Raw genomic sequence first — 20,254 nt, 5'->3', positions numbered from 1 at the left:
ACTCAGCAGCAAAGCATTAGTTATACCTCTGCACAGCATCAGCCTTCCTGCCTTGTTGTGTGGTGTATTGCATTGCACCCCATTGCCACAGTTTGCATTCAGACCTTGTCATGGTATAACCCCAGCCAGCAACTAAGCACTATGCAGCCACTCACTCACTTCCCCCCCACCCAGTGCGATGGGGGGAGATAATGAGGGAAAAAAAAAAAGTAAAACGCATGGGTTGAGATGACAACAGTTTAATAGGACAGAAAGGAAGAAAATAATATAATAATAATAATATAATAATAATAGAATTGTAATATACAACACAAGTGATGCACAATGCAATTGCTCACCACTCGCCTACTAATGCCCAGTTAGCTCCCGAGCAGCAATCCGCACCCCCAAGCCAACTCCCCCTAGTTTATATACTGGGCATGATGTCACATGGTATAGAATATCCCTTTGGCCAGTTTGGGTCAGCTGTCCTGGCTATGTCTCCTCCCAACTTCTTGTGCCCCTCCAGCCTTCTTGCTGGCTGGGCATGAAGAGCTGAAAAATCCTTGACTTAGTCTAAACACTACTTAGCAACAACCGAAAACATCAATGTGTTATCAACGTTCTTCTCATACTGAATCCAAAACATAACACTGTGTCAGCTACTAGGAAGAAAATTAACTCTATCCCAGCTGAAACCAGGACAGACCTCCACAAAGCCCAGGCAGCTTTAAATGCCTGAGCTTCTCTAGCCACTGCCTGTGAAGAGGGGATGTGTCTGGCAGCGGCAAGCAGGGGAAAGAAACAGTGGCTGGTAGGAACCTGCAAAGGGCCAGGGCACCACAGGAGCTAAAGTCTCTTGAGTGTATCCAGGTGCCAGCAAAGGCTCCTTTACAAGCATGAAGCAGAGAAGATGGATTTTGTAGGAATTGAGCTTTTCCCTGAAAACATTTCAGCATCCAGAGCTCTGGATGAAGGAGACTTAAGCAACGTTTTGCACACAAAATATTTGCTGGCTGCTGCTGGGATGATTTTCTAATGCCCAGGGATTTAAAACAAATTATCACTGCAGTTTGAGATGGAGGCCTTATTCCTCACTTCCAAGTCAAAGCTGGGGAAACATTTTGCTATGCACTCTTAAACAGGTGCCCTAATATGTACCAGAGCTAGCTACATTTTAATACAGAGGAAATTACTCCTGTGCCCACATAATTTATAAATCACTTCAGGATCAAAACCATTTCTAAGATGAGGAAAAAAGGTCTCAGTTAGGTTTCATAGGGAAAATTATTTCTTCCATAGCTTAAATGTATAGCTTCTTCCTCTCTTTAAGTTCACATTTGGAGACAAGCGTTGCAAATTTTAGCACAAGACTTGTACACATTGATGTTTTTCATGTCAAGCTGTTGGACCCAATGAAGTGACAGGAGAAGCTCATCCTTCATTTTTAAAAACTATGTTTCTGGTTAAGAAACGCTATAAAAATGAGACCAGCTACATCTAGAAAAACAGGAAAAAAAGGCAAGGTAAATAAAAAGATACCAAACTCATTGTATGCATAAGGGTCTGATGGCTTGGTCAGGTGAAATGTTCGATATTGGGTTGACAGCATTGTGGAATTCAGCTGAAAATGTGTGTGAACTAATGGATGGAAAAAAACATATGCTATGACTAAAGCAGAGTTTAGGAGTTGAGAAATTGTAATGGTAATTTCAGAAAAGAGACTTTAAGTCTGTTTGCCCAATTTCTGTATTGTTGTTCACAGGATTTCTATGAAGGTATCTTGAAAGTGCTTGGAGAAGAAGCTGAAAATGAACAGGAAGAAGTTAAACTCAAGCAGGGCTTAAGTGAACTCCCTGAAATTTATGAATTACACCAAGACATCCTGGGACAACTGGAAGAAAGAGTCCTTAAATGGCAAGTATAGAATGGCATGGTTTGGTAGCCTTAACATACCCTTCACAGCAGGTGGGTGAACTTGTCGGTGTTTCCTTGATCCCACTGGCAGAGAGGCTGGGATTCCAGCAGACATGATAGGAGTGGAACCTGAACTACTTTGGCAGCTTTTGCATCCAGGCAGGAAGGAAGTAAATGTAGAGGCTGTCAGGCTAAGAAACCAAATACTGAAACATTTACGCAGTGCACAGCCCATGACTCCAAAACAGCCCTGTCAGTCAGTGTGCGGACAGCCTGCTTCATATTTGTTATCCTCTGATGCTAGTTCACAGACATCACCAAGCAGCTTCACACTTGTGGCCTGAAGATCACAGGCTCATGCCATAGGAAGCAGGAACAACAAATATCAGAATTGGTCCTAAAGAATCATCTGCTTACAGAAATCTACATAGCCACTGCGTAGCTCTCAGATAAGGGACACCCCATCACTCGCAGCACTAAGGCAGGGCTCTGCACGGGCTAGGCTTCCAAGCCAAACAGACGCTGTCAGCCTGCTGAGGGACTCCATATAAGCCAAACATCCTTATAGGGCAAGTCTTTCCATGAGAGAATAAGACCATGCCTAAGACAGACAAAGCTCAAAAATTCATTCAGTTAAGGAGACCTCTGACCTAAGCCAGGCTGCCAGGCCGTAGTGTATCAAACTGTTGGAATAAGAATGTCTAAGAGAAATTACCTCTGCAGACCCAAGCTGACTAAACCGACAGCAGCTAGCACAAGCCCTGGCCTAGACTTAACTACTCTGGCTCTGACAGCTTATGATGGACCATGCAGCCTCACACCTCCACCTTGCTGGAGTCCAGGAGGCAGTGGCTGATCCTATCCCAGCACTGCCCCTGAGCAGTTAAGGAAGTCGATTAGATCAGGAGAACTTTTCACTAACAATCCTAAATGCAGGGCACAGCTCTCCTTGTCAGCCCTGCACTTTCAAGTCAAAGCACACAACAAGGAAAGAAAAGGCTAAAGAGAATGTTATATTGGTTCATGTCCACCAAGGGACTGTTACAAATGGCAGAAAGACTTAAAAAATTTCATCAGTGATTTATGATTTATACACTCATACCACAAACAGAAGCGGTGTTTTCGGCTGGGATCTAAAATGGCTTGTTGCGTCCTAAAGAAGTCATAGTCCTACTCTAGCAGCATCCTGCTTGTTCTCTCAGACAAAAGGGACACAACTGGAAATGCCCTAAGATTCTGTCCAGAACTACTCTGTGACACTGGAGAAAAAAGAGGGCTGTATTGCAAATGCTGTCAACACAACAGAATGACACGTGGCATATGGCTGCACTCATACAGGTTCCCAGGTGACCACCACCCTTGAACCTTCCAGTAAGTCCTTCCATGTGCCTGAGCTCCCCCAGACACTGTTGCTCTGACATCCCCAGGAACTCATGTTCCTCTCCTAACTATGATCACTCTTTTGCAGTCACAGATTTTGTCCTGTTCTCTCCCTGTACATGCTTCATAAATATTACAGTACTGTGCAACTGTACTGAGATGCAACTGGGTACTGTACTGTACCGTGCAACTGGGTGCTGAGATGGATGATGGTAGGGCAGTGCTGAGAAGGGGGCAATGAAGGAGAGCTGAAGATATGATATTACAACGGAAGACGTTGTATTATCCCACACAACCAGTGCTCAAAGCACTGCAGCAGCTGGAAGGTCTGTTTGGAGAAGCAGAAGCTGTGTCCAGAAAGGAGACATTGTATCCACTATGGACACACAGTGCTGCCATGGCAAAGGCACAGCCAAAGGATCAGCCCCCCATGGTGCCCATTGAACAGCACCCCACTTTGTTGTCCAGTATGTCCATGAAGCACTGCCTCTTCCCTGCCATTTAACCCAGGCTTTAGCTGCACAATATCCTTCACCACTGTGGGTCTAATACAATGAGAAAGGAGTATGGTTCTTCTTTAATTTTTATTTATTTATTTGTTTGCTGCTTCTTTTCTTTCTGTGGCCTTAGGGAGGAACACCAGAAAGTTGCTGATGTTTTTCTCTCCAGAAAATCAAGGCTGAATCACCACACAGCATACATTATGCAGTTTGATAGGAATTTGGCTTTGCTAGATGAAACCTGCCTTAAATATTCCCAACTGGCTACCATAATTCAGGAGTTTGAGGTAAGGCTCCCATGTTTTTTTACCTGCATTAATGCATGGTTGTGCCACAGGGCTTACTCAAAGATATTTTTTCTACAACTCCTCCAGTGTTCACACAGGATAAAATGGGAGAATAGCTCTGTTCACACATCCTGGTGCTAAAACGGAAGTGAGGTGTTCACATGTGCATGTTGTGTTTCTGTTTCTGTTACCCACACGCCCCTGTGTGTGCATACAGAATGTATGTATGTACAGAATCTACAGATCCGTGACTATATTTTGCTGAAATATATGCACATAATGGAGTAGTTTCTCAGTCACGTATTAACTTATTAAGTTTTTTATTATTACCATCTCTTCATATTGTCTCTTCTTTCACTGCATTTTCATTCCTTTCTTTTATATTGGGTCTGGTCAGGATGAAGTGAAGGTTAGCCTGTATAGGTAGGTGCTTAGCGGCTGGCAGCAATCAACCCACAACATCTTTACAATTGCATTTCTCTGTATTTTTAAATGCCTGTTAACTGCTTCCTCTGTTTACAGAGGATGTTGTGACAGGCAACACTGAACTGCACAGGAAGACACAAACAGGGTTCTTTTCATCTAGACTCCCTGAATGGTCTGTAACTCCTAGGCCTGTAATCTCTGCCCATGTAGCAAGAAACAGGTATTTTCCAGTTGTGTTAACTCAGTCATAGGTGCTGAAAAACTGAAAAACACCATCAAGATACATGTGACAGAAATTCCATGATTCCTGATTACATTTTAAAGTACTGGCACTGTGGCCACTTCACATAATTTCAAAAGCATAAACCCATATGTGGATGGGAAAGTTCAGCTGGGCTACACTGACTCTATTGAGCTAAAATGGTTAAAAGCTATGCTGTTTTATTGTGGGTCTAGAACCCCTGTTTCTTATTATCTTTATCTAGTAAGAGAAATAACAATGTGCACTTGGGTGGCAGAGGGGCTGTGAGGATAAATTAGTGATCGGACCTTAAAGGTTATTTAGAATGCCAGCTCAATGGGGTATGGATTGTGTTTTATTCTGCAGCACATGTGAAATATTAAGGATAACAATTAATTTCAGAAGACATTTGGAAGTCAGCATTTACAAACAGATACCTTGCAGTCACAATTATTTCCTGTTAGCAGCTGAGGGAATCTCTGGTGGCTCACCCTGCTCTGAACATGAACTTGGCAAATGCAGGCTTTCTAGTGAAAGCCTGTATTTCCAGCACCCCTCCAGCCACAGGCCTACACACTTCTGTCTTAACTATCAACCCTGAGATTTAGCTCTTATTTCTAAGAAAACAGATGAGGCTTTTCCTAGGATGAGATCAGCAGGATTTTGCCCTAGAATCAGTGAGCTCTGTAACTTCTTGCCCTCTTATATGCATGCATACACACACAAATGGGGGGGAGGTGTGTCTAAGTCCTTTCCTATGACATTTTTTTAAAGCATGACCACTATAGCCTTCCAGTCTAACAACACAGAATTTAGGGCCTCATCTTGTTTCTGGCACCTTTGACTTGAGTATGGGGGACTGGGAATGTTCAGCACAACCCTGAATGCACATTTGGTGATGGTAATCAGCCAGTTAGAGGAGTAATGCAGTAACAAGAGACATCTCTGCTGTCTTGGAAAACGTTGTCTCTTGCCAGCCTTCCTTTAAACAGTTAGATTCCTATTCTCATTTTGTCCCTTCACAAGTGGCAAACACTTCAGAAATGTTTATCAATGAACACTGAAACCCCCTGAAATTAGACTGGATTTTAGACTTCCACCTTGTAAGGAACCATCTGGGTTTTGTGCCACTCCTCTCGGGTACTGTAAGGTTCTGTTTCTTGGTGCCTCTGGCGATGTGGAGACTTTTGAGGATTGAGTTTTGTGGCTTGCTATTGTTTTTGCAGCAGTGTTGTGACACTTAATAGATATACAGCAAGTTTTCCAATTTTAATTGAGCCCTTACAGAATAGAATCATTTAGGTTGGAAAAGACCCTCAAGATCATTGAGTCCAACCGTAAACCTAACACTGCCACTAAACCATGTCCCTAAGCGCCATGTCTTTGAAATACCACCAGGGATGGTAACTCAAACCACCTCCCTGGGCAGCCTGTTCCAGTGCTTGATAACCCTTTCAGTGAAGAAATTTTTCCTAATATCCAATCTAAACCTCCCCTGGCACAACTTAAGGCCGTTTCCTCTCATCCTATCACTTGTTACCTGGGAAAAGAGACCAACCCCCACGTCAGTACAAGCCCCTTTCCTGTGCTTCCTTTCCTCCAGACTAAACAACCCCAGTTATCCTCAGCTGTTCCTCATAAGACTTGTGCTCCAGGCCCTTCACCAGCTTCGTTGCCCTTCTTTGGACATGCTCCAGCACCTCAATGTCTTTCGTGTAGTGAGGGGCCCAAAACTGAACACAGTGTTTGATGTGCAGCCTTACCAGTGCTGAGTACAGGGGGATGATCACTTCCCTAGTCCTGCTGGCCACACTATTTCTGACAAAAGCCAGAATGCTATTGGCCTTCTTGGCCACCTGGGCACACTGCTGGCTCATAGTCAGCCAGCTGTTGACCAGCACCCCCAGGTCCTTTTCCACCAGGCAGCTTTCCAGCCACTCTCCCCAAGCCTGTATCACTGCATGGGGTTGTTGTGACCCAAGTGCAGAACCCGGCACTCAGCTGAATGTTATACAACTAGCCTTGACCCATCAATCCAGCCTGTCCAGATCCCTCTGGTAGAGCCTTTCTACCCTCAAGCAGATCAACATTCCTGCCAAATGCAGTGTTGTCTGCAAACTTACTGAGTGTGCACTCAATCCCCTCATTCAGATAAATGATAAAGATATTAAACAGAACTGGCACCGCTACTGAGCCCTGGGGAACACCACTTGTCAAGGGCCACCAACTGCATTTAACTCCATTCACCACCACACTTTGGGCCTGGCCATCCAGCCAGTTTTTTACCCAGCAAAGAGTATGCCCATCCAAGGCATGAGCAGCCAGTTTCTCCAGGAGAATGCTGTAGGAAATGATGTCAAAGGCTTTGCTAAAGTCCACGTAAACAACATCTGCAGCCTTTTCCTCATCCACTAAGTGGGTCACTTTGTCATAAAAGGAGATCAGGTTGGTCAAGCAGGACTTGCCTTTCATAAACCCATGCTGACTGAGCCTGATATGCGGCAACATGCAATTGAGTTGAATCTAAAGAGTAAAGGTAAAGAGAAAAATGCTGCTATTTTTCCATGTGTGTGTTAAATCAGATCACAACCTCACTTTATTTTCTTGTAAACACTCTCTGGACATTGAGTTCCAACTCAATCACAATACTTGCTGTATTTTGCTCAATCCCTTGTCTTGAAATAAGATACTAAAAAGTTGCAGGCAGAAGAAACTTTCAGTCCAAAAAAGGAACAACAATGACAAGCCTCACTGAGATCTGATACCTCTGCCTTCTGATGCCACCCTAAAATCTTTATGGCTTACCTTCTAAATGGTATTCACTTTCCTCCCTTTTCCATCTGAGTCCAAACTATTTGTGAATGATGCCATAGGAAATAAACTGTTTACAGTACTTCTTTATAGTCACAAAGACAATACCCCCTGGCAAGCTGGGTAAATTGGGAATGGTTCAATGGAATTTGTGCATGCAACTGGTAGCAAACTTTCATCGTACGTATCAGGTGGAGATGACAGTGTGCTGCTGAGCTCACACATCCCTGATCTTTGTGTTTCCTTTCCCTTTCATTGAGGACAGCAGAGCTCTGGTGGCAGCCCTCAGAATGTGAAACACCAGCTTTTGAAAGTGGTGCAGCGTGTCTTCCAGTATCGTGTGCTGCTCACAGGTCAGTAAAATCACTGTCAAAGCTACTCAATGGAAACCCTCCCATGATGTTCTGTGCCTCCACTGTGCCACATGTTGGTGCCAAGACAGCTAAAACAGGGCTGAAGCAGTGTGGAATTTCCTGGGAACTTCAATATGCTTAGTACAGGACTCAGGAAATGTCAGAGAGCCTGGGAAGGAGTGGGCACTTCTTCAGCACAACCATGCTGAAAGGTCACAAAAACGTGTAGTCAGGTGGTTTTAGCCATTCCTTCTTGGCTTTTTCCTTCCGTGAATTAGGAGAGGCAGAGTTCAGCCTCACTGCCAGCAAACAGGTTTGATTTTAGTTATGTCAAGGGCAATTACCAAAGACAGTAGGGGACTGTAGTCCCAAGCAAGGGGACTGCATTGCATCCTATATGACAGTGGCAAGCACCATCCACTTGTACTCTATCAACAAAGCAGTTGTACCCAGTACTGCACCCTAAGCCCTATGTACAGTACACCTAAGGCTAGTGATAAGTTTAAGTCAAAATCCCAGTCCAATTTCTCTGCATTGTAGGAGGCAGAGATCCAAATTTACATTAACAGTACGTTTACAGATTTTACATTTACAGTAACATCTTCCCTTTACATTCAAGACCATATATATCACTCCCACCTGGAGTGTCTCCAAGGGGGTTGTGTTCCCTCTGGTGGCTCATTCTCTGCAAGCCACAGCAAATCTAGCAAGTCTGAGCCTGTGAGGGGAGCAAGCTTTCTGAAGCAGGATGTGGCGCCTAGAAAGAACTGTGAAGTTTAGGTTTCTAACAAATGAACTGGCTGGGGAAGGAAATGGTGAAATGTAACAATGAATCTCAGTGTTGTCCAGTAATTTAGTCAGATCAGAACACAAAAGAGCAAGGATCCATAGACATAAAGATGGAGAAATGCTTTGGGAGTATGTATATGTGTGGGTGGAGAGGGATGCAAGATGAGTTATGTGTGGGACAGTAAAAAGGAATCCATAAACCTTGCCCATACTCAACAGCTGATGAAGGGCACAGCATATTAGAAGGGACTCCTATAGATGCAGCAGAACAAAGTGACCATATTAAATTTTTATTCACAGCACAGATTAGCAGCGGTTTCATCTTGCTTCAGACACTTTGATCAAGGATGTAACTCATTATTCACAGCTGGTTTTGCTTTTTTAGTACAAGCAATACAAATGAACACCGGGTGCCAAGAGTAGGCCTTTTTTCGTGTCTGACTTGCTTCCCTCTCTGGGTGTGTTTACATTAAGGACAACCTTCCAGACTTCCTGGTTGCAGTACTTAGTAATCTCACATGATCCTTACAGTGTTTTTAGTGCATGCACACAAATACTGCATCTAAGAAAAAAGACTTGGCATGTCCCTGTCAGAAATACCCCCACTATGCTCCATTTTCTCTGCCCATTTCTGTGGTCCACAAGGTAAATTGCAAACATGAAGCATGGTATTTTGTGAGAGAGCTGGAATTCAGTGCAACTCCAGTGATTGGATTCCATCTATGTTTGAAGCAACTTGAGCTCCTCCTTGTCCCAGGTACTGGCACTAACTGGGAAAAGAAAAGCTTTCGTGTGTAGTAAGATAAGGTCTTCTGGATAAAGCTATTTCAGAAAATAGGTTTACTGCTTCAGTTCTTCACCTCAAGAAACCAAGCCCCTCTTTGCCTGCTAGGACAGAGTAGGTCTGGAACAGTGCAGTCCTTCAGATTCCCTAGACAGCATAAAAAAAAAAAATAAAATATGCAGGTGTACTTGTGTGTTCATAACTGGCTGTTTCTACCAGATAAGGAAGGGTATTTTATGAGGATATTGGTTGCCAATTACTGCACTACAGCCAAAAGGAATTGCCCACTCAGTTAAAAGTCCATAGCCAAGGACAGAGCTTGCAGCTGTGAAAAGGAATGCTAAATATTGCCTGATAACACCACACAACCCCTTGCTGCCTGCCTGAGTACCAGCAGATGCTTTCCTGAATGCATGTAAAAGCCAGGTAGATTTTGGGATGCCAGGGAGGGCACAGCACTAGAAAGAGAAACAGCTATGGATAGGACATTTGAGGGAATGGATATCCATGCACAGCACCATTCTCAGCACAGACGCCTAATTATTGGATGCAGAATTTAGGAGCCTGGATTCATCAGAAAGATAAGAATGAAGTATTTCAGGATTAGGCTTTTAAAATGGTGGCACTTAGATACTACAGTCATTAAAAGCATAAAGACACAGGCAAAGAAGAGACAGACGATCCAAGGCAAGCAGTCCAAACAAAACTGACAGGTTAAAGGTTTGAATATAATGCAAATATAATTCCTGTAAACGTAAGTCCTATTGTGTGTATTTTACAGAACCTCAGAATGAGATTGAGTTCTGTAGTAATCATTGAACTCTGCATGTACAGAACCAGAGTCTCCTTCCTGTGTCTATAAAATGCATGTAATTGATTTACTATAAATACAGAAAATCAGTCATTACAGCCATCCCCATTCATTCAGATGGGAATATAGAATTCATTAGAAAAACAATTATTTGTAAAGTGGTGCTACGCAGAAATTCTTTAGGCTGAGAAACACGAAAATATTTTTGTCACTCTCTGTTTAGTTGTTCCTACCTGCCAAGTTATGTGATGAGTCCAAATCTGTATCAATGCTCTTGCATTGATTCTCAAAGCAGAATGAAGTAAAATATGAGTTTTGCTTTGGAAAAAGGCTTTATACACTTAATTATTTGGGAATAAAGTGATATGGGACATTACTGTGGATGCCCTATCCCTGGAAGTGTTCAAGGTCAGGTTGGATGGGGCTTTGAGCAACCAGGTCTAGTGAAAGATGTCCCTGCCCATGGCAGGGGGGTTGTACTAGATGATTTTTAAGGTCCCTTCCAACCCAAACCATTCTATGATTGTAAAATTAAGATTTTATGTTTTAGCTAATACTACTACCAATTATGTGGATTTGTATTCTGATTACTGGATGTCTGTGTTTGATTATTTTCTACAGATTACTTGAATAATCTTTGCCCTGATTCTACAGAGTATGAAGCCACACAAGGTAAAATGAAATGGGTAGAACAAAAATTCTGCTTTGTTAACTCTGCTTCCAAAGAGGTACAGGATCTATAGTGGTAATATATGGAAGAGGATTATTTTCAAGATTATCTGTCAATAGGTTAGATGTAAGATCTGTTAGATGTAAGATCTGTAAGAACTGATTACTAATTTAGACAAATTATTTACGCCAAGAAACCTATCTTTTTGTCATTGAAACATGTGGGCTTCCTATAGTTTTGACATCATGAACTTACAGAAGAAGAAATTATCATCTAGACAAGCATGGTGCAGATACTGTAGTTCTGCCCCAGTCAGTGGGGAAATCCTAGTCCTCTTTGGTTCTGTCTATATTTGGCCTGGTCATTGTAAAGTCAATTGGGATGGCTCCACCTGCTTGTGTGTGTACCATTATCTATGGTATGCCTGCTGTGTTTTGTGAACTTTGGAGAAACCCAGGAGGTTTGAATTGGGTATCTCTGGATTCCTTAAACGTAAGTAAACTTGAAAGACATTGCATAAAAATCAGTTCTACATAATCAAGAACAAATCTAGATGTTCAGCTGCTAACACCATCCTTTCCAACACATCAGATGGATAAAACAGAAGTCTCTTACTCCCACTGAAGTCAAAGCAAGGTTTAGCTGTGGCTTCAGTGGGAGTGGCTTCCACACTGGAGTAAGCAGGAATAACATTGTATTAATGAAACCAGTTCACCTCTGTTACACTGAGTGTAAATCCAAACCAACTCATAGTGGTAAGGCCTTCGACTGACCAAAGGTCAGTCTGTTCTGACATAGAGTCTTGTGCAAGATTTAGGACCCTAGTCACTGACAGTGGGACCACAGCTATACCAGTAATTTAAACAAGGCCAGGGCAGATGCTCGAGCCTTGTGGCCACAACTGCCTATCTCGTTTGTGGTTTAGCACACGCTTGTCACATTTCTGGCCAGTGATGGCTAGCATGCTCCCTACATTACACCCAGAAACAGATAGGATGCCCTGTTCTACAGGGGAAGAGATCTGAGATAAGGACCTGAGCCATGTTATGTCACTGCTCTCAGGGCCAGCAAACATGCCCTGACCCAGGTTATTTGCCAGTGGGAAATGCTTTGAGTGTTAATTTATGTCAACATTTCATACACACTTCTGTGAGAAAGGGATGACCTGTCCTCTCCCTCGGCAGTAAGGGGAAACAGATCACCTTAGATTGCCATGCTTTTGGATAGCTAAAGCTGTGTTACATAAATCTCTCCCTACCACAAGCTCTGATTGCCAAAAATCTGCAACTAGAAAACATCACAAAAAGATTTTGTGCCATGCTAGGTGCTTAAAAGGGACCTTGTGAGTTCGCTTGGTCAGCACAAATATGATGCAGAGTTTTGCACAAGAGAATGATGAAGGGAAGGGGAAATAACAGCACTGTGCCTTGTCTTTTCTGGGCAGTTTCATTCTGAAGGTGCCAAAGAAGTTAAAGAAGCTGCTTCTGGGGATGTTGTTTGATTTTTTTAAAAGATGCCCTTACAGACAGAAGGAATTTGGGTTATTCTCCTACTCTTTCATGTTATTTATGGTGTTTGTTTTGCTTCATCCCTCAGCTGCCTTATTCGTTGTTTCTGAAATCACAGACCGAGCCAACGACAGCATGCTCCAAGCGGTGAGTCCTACCATGACACATGCTCTCCTGATCAATAGTGTCTTTTCTGCACATCTGCTGAAGTGAATACATATCTCTGCTAAATTCTGAAGCCTCCTCCACGGTGATACTCAAGGGTTTATACAGATCTGACTTACAGTAGTGCAGATACGGAGTAGGTTTATGCCCTTTAGTGCAGCTGTGCAAGATGTAAGTCACCACAGCAAGCAGCACAGATTTTTTTCCCTCTTGGGGTTGCTGAAATGGTGTGTGAAGCAATGACATGAGAGACGGGAATTTTCATGGTTCTATTTCTAGCCTGGGATGTTTTTAGATATGAAATGTTGAAGACATCACAATTGTACTGTCAAAGATACATTTCGAACTCATTTATGTAATTTTCCACAATTCTGGAATCCCTTTTACTTCAGGAGAATAGGTGATAATCTGTTGTCATGGCTTGAGATCATCTCTGCACAAAACCAGAAACCCACCAGTTGGACTTCATGTTGATCTGTAGTAATTTCACCACTGGCTTCAGGAGAAGCAGGCTCAGAGCTTCAGTCTCAATTTGTAGCTATCAGATGGGGAAAGAGGCAGATCTCAGATTTTAAAAAATGCAAAGAATTTAAGAAGGTACTCTAATTACAGAACAAACTGAACAATGCCACTCAGGATTGAGCATTTATAACTTGTCATGTACCTTGTTGAAGTTCTAAGCAATAATTTAAACTTGGCATGTACCTGGAAGGAGGAAGATTTCTGCTGCCACTTATCAACTCATCAAACTACACTCCAAAAATCTGACAGGAGCATTGAATTATGATCTACATTTTCTGCAGAATGTCAATGATTCATTATTAGCTTTTTTGTTTTGTGATAAAAACACTCTAGCAGTTTTTCCCTAGGAAAAATTAACCCAGGATTTTCAGACACGTTGTGAGATTAGCTAGCTTCACAGAATTTTCATCAAGTAGGAAAATACTATTCACAATTTACAGATGTGCAAACAGAGGCATAAGGCATACCATCACTGCCTAGCATTAAGTCTATCTGTAACTCTAGGAGACATTCACTACTTGAACTAAGCAGGGTTTGTATTGCTCTCTGAAATTCTACAATCTAATAGAGGCCCTGAGATGCTAAAAGCTATAAATCATTGTTGCTATTAACAGCTGGTGAATTCCTTGGGGAGGCGTTCCTCCTGTATAGACATAATGATAACATGATGGAAGCTGCAGTTCACTGCTAAAATGGCCAGAGAAGGATTTCAGCCACCCACATCTGCAATACTAATTGGGGGAGCTTTGTTTTCATTTTTTAATCATAGTTTGTGAAGGATATTTGAAAAGAAAATGATGATAGTTTTAAGGAGAATGAAGAAAACTATGTAAACAGGGAATTTTAAGGGAACTGTAGGGAAACTATGCCTCAGCTCCCCACATTCCCAGATAAATCACTGTCCTTCACATGTGATGGCTGTTTGACTTCCTCCAGGAAATGAGTTTGATACTTCTCTGTCCATTTCCTTGTGAACATGTGTCCATAGTGCAAACGTCAGCATTACAACAGGCACCTCTGCCAGCAGTCCTAAGAAAAGCTGAGATGTATCTGAGCTGGAGTAACTTCTCCTCTCACTTTTGTAGAAACCCCAATGAGTAATACTAGAATTGGCCATGAGTGTGCTCATAGGAGGGCACCGCCTTTTCTGTGGATGAAGAACAGGTTTCCATTGTGGAAGCTGTCAATTTGACAAGTTTTGCTAGAGCTAAAATACCCTTTAGTGATGGGAAAGTCCTTTGCAAATGTCTTTTGCAAATGTCAGCTGTCCCATGATCCCTGGTATTTCCTGTGCTATTAGTTTATAGATTCTGTTTCCATTTTGCTGGCCTATAGTATTTTAGAAGTGACCTGAAAAATTCCATTTGTTACTTCCTGCATTGCAAAAGAGATACGTGATCCCTGGAATTCTTGAAAATGTGTCAACTGCCAGTTATATTGCATGGGCACAATGCAGCCCTGTGCTGGTCAAGGCTTGTAGGTGTTTCCATATGTTTGATATGAGGTTACTGATTAATAACTAAACCTAGTATCATGCTAAACAAGTGTAATATTTCACCAGGACAGTAACATATGGAGGTACTTCAGGCTTGACTCAAAAAGCAAGCTGAGAGAGGTACATTAATTGTGTTAGCTGAAATCCAAGGTAAATTAGCCTTGACAGACCATCATGGTGACATGGATGTGCTCCTTCTGGTATCTGTGATAGCCTTCTTAATTAGCTGATTCTGGCAGATACATTGTACAATCTAATCGAGTCTAACTAAGCCCAGGGGTATCTTAATGCCAGTCAATGGAGCATAGGAAAACAGACCATTATCTGTCATAACAGAAAACTGTAGTCAAAGGCTGACAGGTCTGAAGCTATATCAAATATGGTCCTTAGTCTGTAGTTTATCTGGGTACATAAGTGAGGATTTAGGATACAATAGCTAACTTAGACAAGAGACTCCTAATTTTTAGACATATTCCAGTGATGACTCATTGCTGCTGTGCAGCCCATTCTACTGTTCTGACCAGATAAAACCACAGCTGAATCCTGTGTACAAGCCTCAGTTTTAGCAGCCTCACCTGCTAAATGGAAGGAGATTTGAAAAGACTCTAGCAATATTGCAAAGGTACAGACATCCCTTCTTTCTCCTTTCCAATATCATCTTTTTATGAGAGCACAGGCTTAGCTAGATCAATCTTATTTACCGTCTTTGTAGATAAATTCATGCCACATGCCAGCACCCACTGACTGTGCTTTAAGACCAGGTAGGCAGTTAATAGTATCAGAGTTTGATAATGAACTTCCTGATTTTTGCAAAGCATTGAAAGAGAGATGCAGTTTCATTGCCTGTTTACTAGTTAACCTTCTAAATCCCCTATTGCAAAGCCATTTATCCATTATCACAGAATATAAACCTCCAGATAATTCTAGCAACAGTTCTATAGTATTAAAGCATGCTTTGGATTATACGTGTCATGCCAGTAATGCACAGGCCTTTGGAGCAGATACTGGACTTTTTCTCTGCTTCCAGTTTATTAGTTCCCAGATCAATAAATTCAGCAAAGAGACCACTGTATAAATATCGTATGGAGTTAGCAGGTCCTTTTGAAGACGAACTGAGCTATCAGAGGTAACAGGACTGTAGAAGGCCACAGCAGATGTGAATGCAGATGATAAGGTTTTATAAAACCTATAAGGCTCGAGTAAGACTTTCTGGGTGTAAAATCCCTGGGTTCACATCTCTCTGAAACCTAATTCTGTAATACCACTTCTAGAGAAATAAAATGGTGAGGAGGGGTGAGGGAAAGTTTGCCTGCTTGTCTAAAGAACAGTCACCACGCGGTCTCCTAAATGCTGTTTCTCTCCCCCAGGAAAACTTGCAGAAGCTGGTACACATTGAGCACAGTGTGAGAGGGCAGAGCGGCCTCCTCCAGCCAGGAAGGGTGAGTGCTGCAGGCAGACCTACGCTGATAAGGGCATTGTTTCCAGCCAGCTATGTCTCTGATTGTGTGGATGGCCAGATTTCAGGCGTCTACAGGTGTTGTTTACTGAGCTACTGTGATAAAGAGTTGGGAGCATTGCTTTGTGTAAAAAACCATCACTCTGGCAGTGCACAAAGAGATGTGCCCAGAGTCTCAGGCTGGGAAAGACAAGCATTGCCCCTACTTTTACACAGAAAAGCCATTTGACTTTTCACTCCAGCTGTCCTCAGCCACCCCATGTGTAGTGTGTTTTGATGGAACTGCTATTTTCCTCCCTATATACTCCTGTTGAAAGGCTGCAACACTAGCAGGAATTGCTTGCAGCCTGGAAAGGCTCAGAGTTTTATTTGGCTTGGTAAAAGCCTTAAATCAGGGGAAATTATTTGTTTTCAATTTTTTATTCTCACCATTTCCCAGTGGTGCTTTTAATGGAAGACATCATTTTTAAGCAACAAATGAATAGAAACGTGGGGGAGTGTATAGCTCTGTCTTCCCATCCACATCAAATGCAAATTTCTTCTCCTGGCTTTTAAAGCTGCCCAGTTTCCTCAGCTCTAACCTGCCTCTACACTTCAAAAGATTTCTTTCTTGAGTTCTGCAACTCTAAATTTCCCTTCAGTCCACCAATATCTTTAGCAAAACTCATGAAGCAATTTTCAAGGCATGCATACTCGTAGAGCAAGAATCTTCATCAGCCAAATACTGCAGTCAACCCCTATTTATTCTCTAACATCAGTATTCTCACTTGCCCTCACCAGGTAAGGTTTTAACAAATTCTGCAAAGCCCAACATACAGAATTTGTGGGATTGCTCTTTTTGATTATAAATTGTTCTAGAGTGGAAAACTACACCAGATTCTGTTCTCCATCCAAAAAAAAGTAGATGATTGTTAATCCACTGATGTTATTGCAATCAAGTTCTAGTATGCTGGTTTAGCTGCTTACATACATAGTCCTATCTACATACATAGAAACAATACAGACCAACAAAGTATTGCATTTGCAAACATGTACAGATTATGTATGCGGGCATAGTTATGTAGGTGTAGTGTGCTGAAACCCAAGGTTTCACCTTTTCTTTTTGGTCTGTCTATTTTAAAGGATTTTTAAACATGAGTTCTTTTCTGAAGCCCATTACATGTTAGCTTTGCAATCAGTGACAGTCACCTCTGAGCACAGTCCACAGTGCAGAAGCAGTGGGCTGAGGACAAGTGGGTTTCTAACCATTTGGTACTGATACAAACGCAAGCCATGAAGAGCAGCAGGGCTAACGGAGGCAAAGACTAAGCCAGTTCATAAGGAGTAAGGCTAGAAGCAAGTGTTATCTATCTCTTCCTGTGCTGATGAAAGCAGTTAGAGTAGCTCTTTCCCCAGGAGGAATATTCTCTTTTCTCAGTACGATTCAGAATGAGAAGTGTCAGGATTACAATCTGCTGTTTTCTCCTTCAGATCTTTGTTAAAGAAGGAACGCTGATGAAAGTCTCTGGCAAAAACAGGCACCCTCGGCATTTGTTCTTGGTAAGATTTCTTTTATATTTTTACTGTCTCTCTCATATCTTCTGCACTTGCGCAGCCCTGAACCCTGGCAGAAACTTTCAGGCTGCAAGTCATTTAACTGTCAGCACCAATGTGGTGAGGGAGTTTCTGTTGCTAACAGGACTGTAGCCCTTTTCACACGTCCTGTTGGCCCTGCATACAAGAATACGGGCTGTGCAGCCCTCCCTTTGTGCCACAGCTATGTACAGACAGCCTTGACTAAGCCATAATTCTGCAAAGGAGTGCAAGTTTCCAAGGTGATCAGGAGGATGGGAGCTCCTGAATACTTTCAGCAATTAAGCTTCACACTTGAAAGTCCAACCCTAAGGCCTTAGGAAATCTGATTAGAATCAATAGAGAACATCCTACTGCTAAAGTTTATGAAAGCTTTCTTTGGACTCACTTGGGAGATTTGTATCCTTGAAGCTCAAGGACTGGGTTTTAGTTCCTGCTGTCCACATCTATGTAAATTACCTGACAACTGTGTGCATTGCCTTGGTATAGTCCCTCTGAAGACACACTTCCAGCTTCCTGTTGACTAGAGCAACAGTTTTCAGTGATGGTTTGCAAAATTCTTCTAAGACAGTTAAGAAAAATTAATCTTTCATCACTTGGCTGGAATACCCTTCACAAGGGTCCACAACCCTACTGCAAAAATTGCAAGTATTTGCAAATCAAAACAGATGAAAAACCACTGTTTTGGAGATACGCTATTAAGACTTATGCTTTCTGTTTTGCATTATACACTACATTGAGCAATTAGAGAGCATCTGAAACTCCAGGCTCCTGAGCTCTGTTTTCAACTTTTCAGGTAGCTTATTGTGTAACCATGGCCATTTTTATGCATTTATCAGTGTGAAGGGGAAAATAATACTTGCCTGTGTCTTAGGAGTTTGTTACCTGCTAACCTGTTAATGTCTGAAAAATTCTTTAGAGACCCTTCCCAGAAAAGAGCCATAAAGAACTGAGCATTACTGCTGCTATTAACATTAAAGTACTGTTTGCAGAATTTATTTTACAATAAATGGCTTATATGCCTGGAATACATACTTGCTGTGGCCTCTATAAGTGCTGACAGCTTTTCACCCTGGGACCATTGTGAGGAGGAGAGATGGCTTATTACCGAAGTCACACATTTTGCCATTAATGCTTCTTATTTCTCCCTCTTATTAATATTTCCTATTTGTGCATGAGTGGATGCACAAGCTTCTTTGCCTCCTTGATCATGTATTGCAGCCATAATCAAAGATCAGATGGGATGGGACACAGCACTGGCACTGCACTTTTCTGATGGCTTCATTGGTTTCTGTAAAAATTCAGACTTTCATGTACTGAAACTGATGGATTTCACCCAAATCTTCAAATATGAGATTGCTGCAGTGCTGTTTTACTGAGTCAGCATCAATGGACTGTAACAACAGCAATAAATGTCAAAATCATGACTTTGTTGCAGCCAAGGGAAAATGGCCACGCCAGAATCTCCAGAAGCTGGTTTTAAGAAAGTGTTCTCAGCAGTAGTAACTCTGAAGCCTACTGATGACCACTTCATAATAGAGGATACTTGCTTCCTTACTGATCTCTCTTCTGAAACTCTCACCTTTGCTAGTATTACAAAAACATTTTGGAGTTGTGGCTAAAGCTGGGACCAAATTCCAAGAAGTTGTTACCATTTTGTCTTCCAGTACATTTGTGACTGCTATCATAATCCACTGCTATGGCAAATACTGAAGCGTCACAAACCTAGCTATTATAACTGATACAAAGAATTTAGAAGGAAGATCAGAAATCAGGTTGGTAATAAACACTGAGAGGAAAATAATTTAAACTTGGGATAAACTGAGATAAATTTCAAGTAGTCCAAAATGTTGAAAGTCATGAGAGGCTGAAAGTATTACTGGAACAAAGAAAGCACAGAAATGAGTTTCTGGCACTTTCTAGTTTAGGAACTATTTTTGATTCCTGGGGAGAGTTCAGCTGCTTAAACCCGGATGTTAACTGCAAAGAGAGAAGTGTCTCTTGGCAGCTGGAGATGTTACAGTAGCCAATGTCCTGTTGTTATTAGATGCTCTCAGTATTCAGAAACAGCGGTTTTTTCTTCCTTTCAGTCAGAAAGGCAAACTGTGACCAAATGTGCTCTCATGCAAAGTATGTGATGGAGCTAGACTAAAGCATAGCGGTCACTTTTAAGCACCAAGAGACACATGAAACTGGCTTCTTTCCTGCTCTAACACACTGAAGTTGCACCCATTTCAGGCTTCCTGTATTATGTCTTCTGTTGGGGTGGGGCGGGGGTGATTGAATCTTAGAAACAGTTTGAAACTTATTGGCAAATACCTGCCTTTGGGTTCAGTGATTTTTTTTACTCCATCTCCTCCACCCTGAAAGCTCCTCAGGTTTGCAGAGCAATGGCATGTATAGCGAAAATGCAGGAAAGCAAAGTCACTGTGGAATATAGTAATTCCTGCATTAACACCTGAATGGTTGTGCATTATCTGCTTGTCAGTGGTAATGCTGTGGATTCTCTGTTGTGCCACCACCACTCATTAATTGCTTAATGGACTGTTTAGCCTGTGGATACATTGAGACAACTACTGCATAGCTAT

The 20,254-nt window shown here is 42.1% G+C and overlaps 1 protein-coding gene across 2 annotated transcripts in view; it reads left to right on the top strand.

The window, feature by feature from the left end:
• Positions 1 to 20,254, top strand: part of FGD5 (FYVE, RhoGEF and PH domain containing 5) — a 112,620-nt gene that overhangs the window by 68,943 nt on the left and 23,423 nt on the right. For both annotated transcript variants that reach the window (XM_049826584.1, XM_049826585.1), the window contains exons 6-12: positions 1,745 to 1,896; positions 3,907 to 4,063; positions 7,807 to 7,894; positions 10,900 to 10,950; positions 12,545 to 12,603; positions 16,006 to 16,077; positions 17,565 to 17,633. In XM_049826584.1, the coding sequence (XP_049682541.1) occupies positions 1,745 to 1,896; positions 3,907 to 4,063; positions 7,807 to 7,894; positions 10,900 to 10,950; positions 12,545 to 12,603; positions 16,006 to 16,077; positions 17,565 to 17,633 (648 nt within the window). The remainder of the gene's footprint in view (positions 1 to 1,744; positions 1,897 to 3,906; positions 4,064 to 7,806; positions 7,895 to 10,899; positions 10,951 to 12,544; positions 12,604 to 16,005; positions 16,078 to 17,564; positions 17,634 to 20,254) is intronic.

The sequence above is a fragment of the Accipiter gentilis genome, chromosome 23, assembly GCF_929443795.1.
Source record: "Accipiter gentilis chromosome 23, bAccGen1.1, whole genome shotgun sequence".
In the NCBI taxonomy this organism is placed as follows: domain Eukaryota; kingdom Metazoa; phylum Chordata; class Aves; order Accipitriformes; family Accipitridae; genus Astur; species Astur gentilis.
This window is presented reverse-complemented; position numbering and strand designations above follow the sequence as displayed.